The sequence below is a fragment of the Centrocercus urophasianus genome, unplaced genomic scaffold, assembly GCF_019232065.1.
Source record: "Centrocercus urophasianus isolate 14NV4802_14NV808 unplaced genomic scaffold, USGS_Curo_1.0 seq_10, whole genome shotgun sequence".
Classification (NCBI taxonomy): domain Eukaryota; kingdom Metazoa; phylum Chordata; class Aves; order Galliformes; family Phasianidae; genus Centrocercus; species Centrocercus urophasianus.
In genome coordinates, this window is record NW_024884142.1 from 90,364,150 (window position 1) to 90,377,056 (window position 12,907).

A 12,907-nucleotide genomic window follows, 5' to 3' on the forward strand; every position below is an offset into this window, starting at 1 on the left:
ACTTCCTTGTTTCTCGACAGCTACAATTGAACCTTTTTTATTTCTTTTTAATTTGTGTTTCTTTTTTTCAGTGTGGGAACTTTGCTGTTTTGGTAGATGTTCATATTTTGCCCGAAGGCTCCAATAAAGACACCAGCTGGTTTTCAGATCAGGAGAAGGAGGTACAACAAATAACAGTTCTACTTCAAAAGCCTGTGGTCACAGGGAAATGTTGGATAGCCTTGAACTGTTCTGTGTTTTTCAGTGTTACGATGAGAGCGCTGCTGGTTGTGCCTAACTGAATGGTTGCTGTGGGGCCCTAAGTGAACTACACGTGCTTTTTGGGTCACTAATGGCCACTTTCTATTTCCCTTTTAATTTTTAAGCTCTGCATGTGTATGCATGTGGTTTTGATTCTTCTGACTTTGGTTTTAAAAGCATCTCTCTGACGGTATCTTTGTCTTTTGTAAACTGTCCTGAGTTATGAATAATGGCTTGTGACAGGTATCACTTTTGTAGAGCTTGTTGGTGAAAAGCCTGTTAACTGTTTTATCACATTTAGGAAAGTGTGAATGGTATTTAGTTTAGAGAGCGAGTGCAAGAAAATATAATGTATATGCATGATATGCAAGGTAATGTATAACAGAACTACTGTATCTCATTAAGGGAGATTATTAAACTTGATTTTGAAATGTATCATTTAATATCCTAACAGCAGATGAAATCTGGGAAATTCAGAGCCTCAGCAACCAGTAAAATTACAAATGTAACTTTCATCAGATTCTGTGATTTCTGTAAGAATCTCATGATGAGTTACTGGCCGGAGTTTTCCCCTATTTCAGTCTGCATGGGAACTTGAGAAGCTCCCTGCTGAAAATGAATGCAAGACATGTTTGAGATGCCTGTGGAGTTTCCCGCAAGTCTCTGTTACGGTAATTTTCAGCGGATAGCTTTCCTAATAATGGCATAATTAACTTGTCACTGCAGAGCATCCCCGTATGGTCACAGCAATGTTTAAAGAAAAAGGAAAAAACAACACACCCAAACCTTCCAAATTAGTTGTCAGAGGGAGTGAAGGCAGAATATTTATCAGGTTCACCCAATTTGTGCTTTAAGAATCAGACAAAGGAGAAAATACGGGAAGTCTTTTAGATGACTTTTTTCCTCAAGTAAATGAATACTCCTTACCGCTTCTATTTATAATTGGCACTATCTTGGTTATAAGTTTTAAGTGCTTTCAAAATGTATTCTGTATCATTGCCAAAACAAAAGATGGGAATTTCAGGAAATTAGATCATGAGTGATTTAATAAAGAGGCATGACGGGGCAGCATTCAGTGCGTTGCTGTGACCGTGTGTTTTGAGAGAAGTACAAAGGGTGCATATTTTCAACAACCAAGAAGTGTGATTCCAATAGCTTTACAATTTGCTTCCTGAAAGCCCTACACAGAGCCTTTGTTGTACCGGAGAAAAAAGGTCAAATTATGCCTGTGGGTTTTTTTATGGTTTGTTTTTTTTTTTTTAAATTTTCACTGCAACAAATTTTTCACATCTCCAGAATTCATCACCTGAACAGTGGTGCAACCTTTGTTTGTTTGTCTGTCTGAGAAACGGTGGGGAAAAGCAGATGCCTTTCAGGCACCATGTAACAAAAGCATGATTTGTGCTGATCCTCCCTTCCCCTGGCAGAAGTGGCTGCTGTCTGTGGGATGCAGAGCCCTGCAGAGGGATAACGTGGAGGCAGGCGCGGTACTGCCGCAGGGAGGGAATGGCGTGCTCTGCTGGCCGTGCGATTCAGGGTGGAGAGAAGAGTGCAGGCTGTGTGAGGCAGGCTGGGAGCTGCATACAAGCCCGTTAGTGTGGGGATGGTGTTAGAAAAGGCCGTGCACGTTGTCTGGCGGGGCACTTTACTGAGCACAGTCTCTGCGTGCTGCTGTGTGGTGTATAAGGGTCATTTTGGACTGACGTGCAAATCACTAATTTGATGCTTTTCAGGAACTTTTCTCTTTCTGTCCTACCCTTTCTAGTTTTCCGGCCCTTTGTGTGCTCTTTCTTTTCCCCTAGAATAACAAATCAAAGTTTAGCCTTGTACTTGACAAAAGAACTATTTCTTTTTTAGACTGATTTCTCATGTCCTTGCTGTAAAAGCTCCACTTTGCACACAGAAAGGTCTGAGTTATCAGTTCTGTTCTTATTGTAGAAATAAGAGAAAATTATCTTGAAAATTGCTCATTTATACTTTCTTAAATATAGACCTGTTTAGTTCTTTGTGGAGAACCAATAAATATAATTTCCCTAGGCATAACAACGGAATTAAATATTTTCCATGTAAATTAAAGAAATGCATGCTGATCTTTTTGTTGTGGAAGGAACCACATGCAAACTCCTTCCTCTGCTTTCTAGACTTTTCATTCTAACCCGAATGCACAGTCCTGTTGAAGGAATGTGTAATGAGATCACTTTAATGAGTAAAACAGAGGAATAGGCAGATACTGTATTTTACAACTATATTTTTCAAGCATAAGGGAAAGTATATTTCTAGCTGTAGGGAGAAAATACTATTTGTGGTTGACCTATATATGTGTACTGCTCTCACTTAGAGCAATATGTTAAAAATGTTCCTCTGCATACTTGGTAGATAAATCCAAAGTAAATTTTCAGCCGAGGTATTTTATGTTTGGTGTTACTAATATAATTTTGTCTGATGTCCAAAAACTATAAAAAAGGTAAGATGATATATTTGTGTGCTGCAAAGTGTCATTTCTATGAGCACAAAGTTAGACATAGTGGAAAATAAAAATTCTGAAGTAAAAGGCACAAATGTGTGTGTGCCCTAATCTGAAAACTTGATCTAATATTTGAGATAAATATTTTGCTCTTATATCAAGGTGTTTCTTTTTCTGTGGTTATTCTGGATGAAAGGTTTGTTCTTCTTTCAGTTGTCTATATTTCGTTGTTGTGTTGTGCTTTGAAGGAAGTATGAAAAATATGAATGGATAAATTTAGGAGGAGTAAAATCAAATGAACTGGAGGAATTAGGTTACTGTGACCAAGTTAGTTCTATGTCCTTCCTTCCCAAATTACACTGAATTGAACCAAAATATCTGCTGTGGTTTATACTGATTCTTGCAGTGCTTATGATTCCTGGCAATATCTTCACTAATATTTTGCTTAAATTTCTGGTGTTACGATACTTACAATGTGTATTTTTTCATACTTTGCGTACAAAATAATTTAATTTTCTTTTAAAAACAATGCTATTTAATGTCATAATGTATTTCTATGACTAAGAACTTCAGCGATTTTCTATAAATAAATTGCACCATGCATTGTGACCTATCTGAATCATAGTTTTTACTCTCTTATTCTTCAAAACTGTAGAAGAAATTATTAAAATGTGTTTAAAAAAAAAATAGAAAAGCTGTTAGGATTTCTTTTCCTTGTTCTAATGTATTTCTTAAGCATTTCTCAGCTCTGTGTAACACCACAGTACCTGATTGCAGACAGTATTTTTTTATTCTCACCTCTGTGTAATCAGTACCTGATTGCAGTACCAGATTATTGTCGGAGAGATTTTGTACCTTTGTGCATTTGTTGTGCATGCAGTGCTTAGCTCTGAAGAGGGAAATGTTGACATTTCAGGAGGTCTGCATGTACCTAGAAGAGGTGGTCGTGTCACGGATCAAACGCTACTTGGAAGCACGTAAGAAGCGTGGTCAATGGAAGTCAGTGGAACATGCATCGTCAGCTCCTCTGTTCATTACAGGTAAAATCAGTTATTTAATCTGTAAAACAATAAAACAAGGTAAAATATGGTGGAAACTGCTGTTCTTTACTTTTTAATGAGAAACTTCCCATCATGAAATCTAGTAAAGCCAAAATATCTGGAGTTTTGGGGTTTGAAATTACTTCGGCTATGTTTCTGAAAAAAACAGGAATGGGTTTTAATTTTCTGTACATAGTTGAAAAATTGACATCTCACTTGTGCTATTAAATTAATGTGACAGAATATAATTGAGCAGAATAAAAGAACCCATGTTTCTCTAAAAATGATGGAAAACTGTCTTTTTTCTGAAGTCAGGTTTCTATTTGTACATTTTTTTATTCTAGAAATATTTTTCTCCTTCCTCTTGCCATTTATTCATTCTTTAAAAACTGCTATGTTGTGATAAGTGACATCTGTTGTTTCAACTGTGTTACTATAGATTTGTAATGGTAATGAAAGGTAATGAAGTCAGTGACCTTGGAAGGCTTTGATGGGATAATTACTGTGCAGAAAAGAATACTTGCTAGAGCATTTACCCAGCTAGAACAACCATGTTGGATTTTATCTGTGTGAGGGAAGTGAAATCAGTAGATGCAATTCCAGTAAACTTTTCTTTAAAATAAAAAATAATGATTACTGTAGCTTTTCTTCAAATGTTAGGACCTAGTGGCTTGCCAGTTTTTCTTTGCTGTTATTCCATTACCTGATCTAGTTAGGTGGGTTTTAAGTAGCTGATAGGCTTATTTGTTTGTCTTACATTTGAAAATCAAGCTATTTTAAAATTGTTCCTAGGAAATGAATAATTTTAGTTTATTACCAGCCTGGAGCATGCTATAAACTTGTTACTATGCTTTTCTACTTCTGAGTGAACAAATAGAATTTTCTTATGCTGAAAGCAGAGGACCACTGCAAAGGGTGTGATGGGAAATTCTGAGATTGGTTGAGATTTTTCTGTATTTTCTTTTATCGAGTGATATTTTTCACTGATTATTTTCTTAAATTTCTTGCCTCAGTCAAAGTATGTTTTCAAAACCAATGATTTTGTAAGGTAAAACTATCAGACAAGCTGGTTGTTTTTGCATATGCAGATAGATGCAATAGTTTGAGGGAATTCTTGAGATTTTAAGGTCCTGTAAGTTCTTTCGTATCACAGACTTTTCAGTCAGAATACTGGTATGCTGTTCAACAGCTGTGAACTGATCTGCTTGACTCTTCCCCTTATTTTATGAAAATGAAGGACCTAAGGTCATCAGTAATATCTTTGATAGTTTTAGATTAAAGAATATTTAGTTTGGATGAGACAGAATTTCTGTTTCATGAGTTTTCTGCGTTTAATCTTGACATCAATAATTAACACTTTAAAAAAAAAAAAAAAAGGAAGAAAAAAGTATGCGATAAGGAACATTCATGTTGAACTTAATTTCCAAATCTCTCTTCTTCCCTCAGCACGCTTTGCTCAGGGCTGTAATTTGTAAGAAAGGAGTGCTTTGTTCAAGAATCAAGTTTATTCAAGTTACATTCAAGTCTATTCTTACCTGAGAAGGAAATAGCAGATATAGTAGGTGGGTGTTCACCGGAGCAGCTGGGACCTACCTCTGAGAGACTGACCCTTCTAGGTGAGCCACAAGGCTAAAACTCTTTCTCAAGTGTTTCACCTTCCTCTCTTTGGTCACAGTTCTGGTGGAGTGTTGGTGAAGTACAAAGATTTGTAATGTTCTCAAACAGACGAAGCACAAGATAGCTGAATAGCTGGCCAGTGCTCGCCTGACAGTATTTGAAGTATACAGAGAAATGTGTAAGCTTTCATCTGTGGCTAACTACATTGGCATTCTTCAGCTACTGCTGGTAAAATATTTAAGCTTGCAGTTACTGTTGCATTTGGAGGTTATTGGAAGTTTTTGAGTTCTTCAAACTGGATGTGGTTTCTTTTTCTCAAAGTTATGCAAGTCTGTGTCTGGAGTTTTGCTGCTGTAAAGTCACCACTTTTGCAGGTCAGAGTGTGTCTGTGAAGAACAAGAAGATGTTTATTAATTGGTTGATTGCTCAGCACTCCGCTCTTGCTTGGACTTGCATCTTTTGGGCTTAATTTCTGTTAGTTTGTATTCAAAAGTTATTAGAATCAGAATTATTAGTTCTGGTTAGCAAGCTTTTAGATGACCTTTAATATTAAAGTGGCCATATGGGAATTTTCATCAGAAATAGAAACCAAGTTACTTTATTTTGGATAGCAGATCCAGTTCTGCTTTCTAGATCTATAGAGCAGACTGGCTACCATTACTATTTTGAAGGGAATTTCTTCAGCTGTCAGAATTTCTTTTAAACATTGACATGCTATTATGTTTAGTGTTAGTATTAGTTACTGCCACCTTTCAATTTAGTGGCACAAAATGTAAATATCCATTTGTGTAACTTGTAAATTTACGTTTCTTTTTCAAGTTACACCCACACAGCAGTGTGTGGTGGGTCACATACCATCTCATTAGGAAATCTGTGGGTGTTACACATAGGAGAAGAAAGAAAGAAAGAATGGAAAAATGAGAGAAAGTAGCCAAGACAAGCAAGTTCTTCCTATTCTTCCTTCTGTCTGAACAATTTCCCCACCCCTCCCAAATGGCCAGTAAGAACAATATGCCAAAGTAAGCTTTAATTTATTCTTTGGACATAGGCTTTGGTATAAACTTTCCATTTCCTGTGTTTAATTAATGTCTGAAAGTGTTTAATTTTGCTTTGTTTTATCTTTTTTAAAGAAATGTAAAATGAGGTAGATTTTAAAAGATTTGATTTTGCCTGTGTCCAATCTGCATGGCCAAAATCATGTAGGAAAGGCATTAACAACATATGGTTTGCTTGCACTACTTGAAGTTCAGTGAATTTAAGCCAACCAACAATAATAATTGTAATAATAACAATAAACATGCATTAGCAAATTTAACTCATTCAAAAAAACCAAACTGTACTTACCTGTTTTGCTTTATGTTGTATAAGCTTTAAAGTTAGAACTATTCTTCGTGTGTGTATTTAAAAAAATATATATAAAATATATACAAATATGTTTCTGCCATATGTTTTCAGTTTGCACCACTTGTGCTGCTCAGTAACATATAGTTGTTTTTAGCGATGGTATTGAGCATCTTTAATCTTAGTGTCATAATATTCATCCAAATACAGAAAGGCTATAAGCCTAAATAGGCTAAAAGCAAAGCCTGGCTTTTCACCTTCTCAGAAAATGACTGTTTCTGATGAAGAGTAATAAAAACTAAGTGACTAGAGGCTGTAAAGAGGATCATATAGAGATGCTGTATACAGGAGCTTGACAAAGGGAGGACTGGGGAAAATTAAGGAAGAAGCCAAAGTTCATATGGGCGTAGAGGAAAGAAAAAGGAGAACGTGTAAAGAAAATGTGGCCACCTTAGAAATGGAAGGAGAGAAGAAAGGAAGAAGGTATCTTGTAAACAGACCTCCTTCTTCCCTCTCTTGAATGCGGACAAAGTTCAATATGTTTATCCTACAAATCATTTTCAGATCTTTTTCATTCCTTCCCTAGCATCCTTGTTATTTGTCTTGGCTTGATGGTGGAACGTTTCTGCTCTGATTTCAGATCTTTGTATTGTACTGTGTTTCCTACTGTGGAAATAATTAATCATACGGCACAGATAGTTCACAGCCTGATTTTATCTGCATTCTCCGGAATAGAGTATTTTTAAAAAATATATTGAACCTTGCTTCCTTAGAAAAGTTGAGCTAATTGCGATCATATTTTCTGTCTGTTTCTGTTTTGCCGTTCCATCTTTTCCCTCTGATTGCTTTTCCTAAATTGGCTGAACTTTATGACAGGTAGAAATTTCAGGGGATATGTTTGCCAGCACTTAACTTCAGATAAGCTTACTGAAATGAGGAAGAGGAAGAAATGCGAGTCCTTTGAGTAGTTTGGCCTTACAGAGACCCAGTGTCAAAGTTCACATCTTATTAAATATTTAAAAAAAAACAACTGAGATTCTATAAGAAAATACATTTCATTTGTTCTGTTTCTCATGAAACTTTTTTCTTTTTTTTTTTCTCCTATAAACACGAAATAGTCTATGTTCACTATTTCTGTAGTAATTGAAGTGCGTAAGGTATGCATAGGCTAAGTTCCCTGTTAGAATTCTGTGGCAGCAAAAGTGATTTAAAATATTCCCACTTGTCTAGCTTTAAACTCTTATTTCTCTGTGGTGAAATAGTGTTAACTTTGATTTTAACAAGAATTGTTTCATCTGTCTTCCTTAAAGAGCAACTCCACAAATCATTTCTGATCTCCTTTTTTTCTTTTTCCCCCAATCTGAGAACAAGTGGGCATTCAATAAAGTTATAGGAAGTCAAATTGGTTAGCAGAGCTGTGGAATTCTTTGCCAATGAGGGTGATAGATGTGTTCACTTATTTGGGCAAGAACCCAGGAAGGATATGGGTTTCTTGGAAGGCTGGGAGAGGACTGGGGGGAAATAATTGCATGCAGTTTGCTCTTGTGTTTTATCTTCCCTTCTATGCTTTTCTAGTGACATTAAATGTAAGACATTGAGCTATATGAACCTTTGATCTTATTCAGTATGGCCTTTCTTATCATCATAAGGAAAAAGCCTGCACCGTAAATGTTATTATGTTGGGGAGAGGCTGATGTATTTCAAAGATTGTCAGAGGAAATTCTAGGCTTTCTAGATTGAAGGATCTGTGTTTGTCTTTTTCCTGATATTAAACTGCTCCTCACAGGATTTAGTAATTGCTATCTTTGTCTTGGGACACTTGCAGATGTAGCACCAGATCTGTTGAATGCTTTCTCCTTATTTTATTCTGCTCTAGGTGCATCCCCCATGTGAAATTATTTATAATTCTGGGTAGGAAATGAAATACTGTTGTATTTATTTTAGAGATACCCTATAATGAAATGTTTTATATAGATACTGTTGAAAAGAAATATACCATTTGCTTAAAATAATCGGAGAACTGTGTAGTTTGCTGTATGTCTTCAGTTTAGAAAACAGGCTTTACTTCTGATGTTTTAATTAATATCTATTTAATTCATTGATCATTTATTTATTTATTTATTTATTGCTCACTTCCATTCTGTTTCTATCTTTTGGTTCTATATGTTTTTTTTTTTTAATTCATTTTATGAAGAGAAAAAAAATGGAAATTACTGCAGTATATGCATGTGAGCAAAGTGTGGGGGTGCATGGACAAACATTATATTTAAGTAAGCTAAAAAGGTTTACTGTAGCATCCAACTAGAACTGCATAGTAATCTTGCTGTTAGTACCTCGGGTTATGCAAAGGCACATACATTTATGCAAATTAAAAATGTATTTTTTGTTGTTTTCACTGTATAGTTATGAAAGGAGTAAGTAGTCATTAACCTTTATTTACAAAGTGGAATTATGTCTTCTCTTTCAATGTATCGACACTGGCTAGGAGCTGATAGTCAATTCGCCCATCCAGAACATGCAGTATATAATTAATTGTATCTAATTATATCTAACTTTGCAAATCTAGTGGTTTAAAGTCTGTTCATAAGTCATAGAAGTGGGTGGGTGGTTGTCACTTCATCTGGTACATTTTAAAATACATCTTCGGATGATGTGAATCCGGAAGAGCTTGTTTGTCTGTATCAGTTAAAACTGGAATTCAGAATGCAAGCTTACAGATGTTGCAAATTAAGCAAGATTAACCTGACTTTTAATTTCTGCTTTACATGATTGATATTCTCTTGAAAATATCAAAATGAATCTCATTTTGACGGGGGCATTGCATTACTACTTTTTGTAGTATAACTTAGCACCTACCTGTTTTGGAATCCGCACGGAGGGATTTTGAAAATAGTTCCCTAAGCACTGGCTATTTCTTACATCACTAACAGATTCTTCTTTGCACATCTGTTCATCTTGGAGGTACTTTTTTGTGTGCACTGTACAGTTTTTAAAGCTTCCACCTTCACCTGGAAGCAGGAATCCAGAGGTTAGGATATCAGTCTTATCTTCTTTAGACCTGCTTGAACATGAGGAACAGTGGGAATGGATTTTAAAGTGCTTGCTGTTCCAAGAGGATTTTTCTGAGGAATAAATTTGACTTTTTGTGCTTCCATCCATAATGAACATGGCAAACCAGTTTTCTGCTGGGAACATTTCGTAGATTCCGTGGTCTGCATTCAAAAGATGCTCAACTTCCTTTTGGTAGAGTATCTAAGATACTGTGGAAGAAATGGTCAGTATGAGAGAGCTGATTTTCCTTAGCTGTCTGATTTTTACAAATAAGCCTGTGGGATTGCTAAGAGACTGTGCTGCTTGGAATGTTCCACAGATCAAGTACAAATGTCATCATCTTCTAGTGAGGGCATTTTGGCACTAATAAATGCATTCTTCTGAGGCAAAGTGTGTGGAAGCATCTGAATCTCGTGTGGTCATGTATTTGTGTTTGGCTAAATTTTAATATGGTATGAATATGCCTCAGGATTTTTGTTTTTCCTAGCTCGTATACATAAGAATGCATTTTTAGTGTGTTTGTGTGCAGACTGGGCCTTCTTACTGGTTATCTTTACATTCCTGTTGTGGTTCTTTTCTGTGTGCAGCTGTGGTGACCATGTGCTTAAGTTGTCTCAAACAAACAAAAAAATCCTACAGAACTTCTGAAATTCTCTGTGCTGGTGGGACATGGATTCTCTTGAGGTCATAGAAAATCATAAGCGGTCTCATTAAGCAGTGGTAGCAGTCACTGTGTTTTGCAGGACCGTTTTAGTAGGCACGTGTTTACAACATCAAGATCTTCATTGGCACCTTGGATTTGGGAGTTTCTTGTAGAACTATTAAAAATAAAAGGAATACAACTGTAAAAATACAGGTAATGAAATTGGATGTAAAGGGAACTATTTCTAAGGGGAGAAGAAGGTCTTTAAAAATTAACTTTGATAGCTTCTTCTGTCTTTTTAATTAGGTCACAGTATAGTAAATGAGGTGAGAAAAAAATAAGGATTTGATTTATTTTTTTTAACATCAGCTTGATATAGGATTCATTTAATTAAAAAAAAAAAAAAAAAAAAAGAAACAGAAGATACTCTAAATATTTCTAAAGAGAGCAACACTATTTTGGTTACGAAGTAAGCAAGGTAGAAAAAGGATCTGAAACAAAGCCTGAAAGAAATATGATTTCCTTAGAAATATTTGGAAGAATTTACTTAATTGCAACCAGAAGTTTGACCTGGAAGTGTAACGTTTTGACCTTTTAGCTGCCTGGTTTCCTAAATGTGTTGTTTTCTTCCCTCTAAACTGTGAGAAAATCTGTTTTACACATCTTTAACCCTTTCATTCTCTAAAAATGTTAGTGATGTCTCCAGACTATTACCAGCAATCTAACAAAACCAGTAACTTAAATTTCATTATCATATAAAGAAGAGAAAAAATTGCAAACGTTTTTGTGGGCTTATTTAGATTTGGAAGTTTTTTCTAAGGCTTTACATAAATTTATGCAGATAGAGATGGAAGGCCATTTCATGGGAAAAAAAAACCAAAAACTCATGCATACTTACTTTAAGTAAGTAAGTCAGAGAAAGCAATTATCTGATTCTGTGTATTAGATTCTACTGAGCCATCACTAGTCAAGGTGCTAGCTATATTGCTTATTACACACTGAAGATTTCCACTGATTGAAAATGTTCATGACATGACTGATAGCCCATAATCAAAACTACACCTGCTGAACTTTGCAGAGACTGGATCTTAATTTGTTAAAAATGTATGGAACTAAACTAAAATTTAGTAGCGCAGCAAATAAAGAAGACTTTTACTTGAGAGGGGAAAAAAGATTGAATGCAATATTGAATATGCATTGTAGACATGGTAACAGGATTTGATGAATTCAGTCAACCTCAGATGAGATAATCTCATGCAGAGCAAAGTACAGTTATCGCAGCAGAAACGTTCCACCTTTAGGTGGTCAATATATGTATGTGTAGAAAACAAAATGATGTAAATGGCAAAGCTTGCTTTAGAGAAAAAAATAGAAATCCTCTTCACAGTCTCTTGTATTTCCATAGCACTTGATAAGCTCACAGATTCCATCCTTTTTGATTTTCCTATTGAATATTGAGGAGTGGATGTGTTATTTAGCTTTTTTTCACTTAGTATCTAGTACACTGATGGCAGAGCCCACAAGAAATTCAGCTGTGTAATTCAAATGGTCCCTTATAATACTGTATTTTTGAATAAGTGTAATGGAGCAGCTTGCTGCATACACTTCTGAGATCAGGTGCCAGCTCTTTGCACCTCAGCCAGCACCTGTTTGACTGCTTGAGCCAAGTGGCACTGGTCAGATGGTCACAATCTTTGGCTGTTCATGGGACCTATCAGAGCTTATGAGAGGAAAAAGATGGACACTTGTTTTGAGGTACATCATTTTAGCAGCTGACTTAATTATGGCCCATTTGCTAGCTGGCATTTTAAAAGAGAAAATACAGAAGACTTCATTGTCAAGGCCTTCCTTCTATTTGCTGCACTCCAAAATTTCTTCCTGTTCTGATTTGTTGGAAGCCTAAGAAAAGACTGTTGTGTGAAAGTAGCCGTGAACCCCGGTGATAACACTGTGAAATGCATACTGGTTCCAGTCCACAGGCATCTCCTGGAACTTGCTTGCTTTTGAAGTGTCTCCTGGATGTTAGAGTAGAAGAAAAGAGCGGTCGTGGCCATCAACATCTGCTTCTTGGTTCCATGTTCACTGTTGCTATATATCAAGTTCACCTTTGGAGAAAGTACGTTTTCACATTTCATGCTGTCTTTTTAAAGTTCTGCAGAAGATGTCTGTTACTGGCTTTTCTTTCCCACTCATGCCTACACCTGTCTCCAGAGGCAGACTTTTTCACCAAACCCGTGGGTTTTGAACATGTGCATAAATGTATATTGTATCACATGGCTATAAAACCTGTTCCTCATGTTTTTAGTGACCCTTGCCTAAAGACCTTGTTATTATCGGAAGATGAAAGTCTTTTCAGCTAGGAGGTTAAAACCGTTTCCTCTTGGGGAATATGATTTTACAGAATTTACTTCCTATTACCAGAAGGAAAAAAAAATAGAGCCTGCAAATCTGCAGATTATTTCGTTGCCTTTGAAAATCTTTTCGCACTGTAGTATTGGCACCTACAATGAT

General features: G+C 36.0%; 1 protein-coding gene across 5 annotated transcripts in view; it reads left to right on the plus strand.

The window, feature by feature from the left end:
• The window catches only part of LOC122164964 (SLX4 interacting protein), a 110,806-nt gene that overhangs the window by 35,620 nt on the left and 62,279 nt on the right, over positions 1-12,907 (plus strand). For all 5 annotated transcript variants that reach the window (XR_006170351.1, XR_006170358.1, XR_006170357.1 and 2 more), the window contains exons 4-5: positions 72-161; positions 3,621-3,744. Coding sequence is in view for 1 of the 5 variants with exons in the window: in XM_042827487.1 (XP_042683421.1) it covers positions 72-161; positions 3,621-3,744 (214 nt within the window). In the remaining 4 variants the exon portion in view is untranslated. The remainder of the gene's footprint in view (positions 1-71; positions 162-3,620; positions 3,745-12,907) is intronic.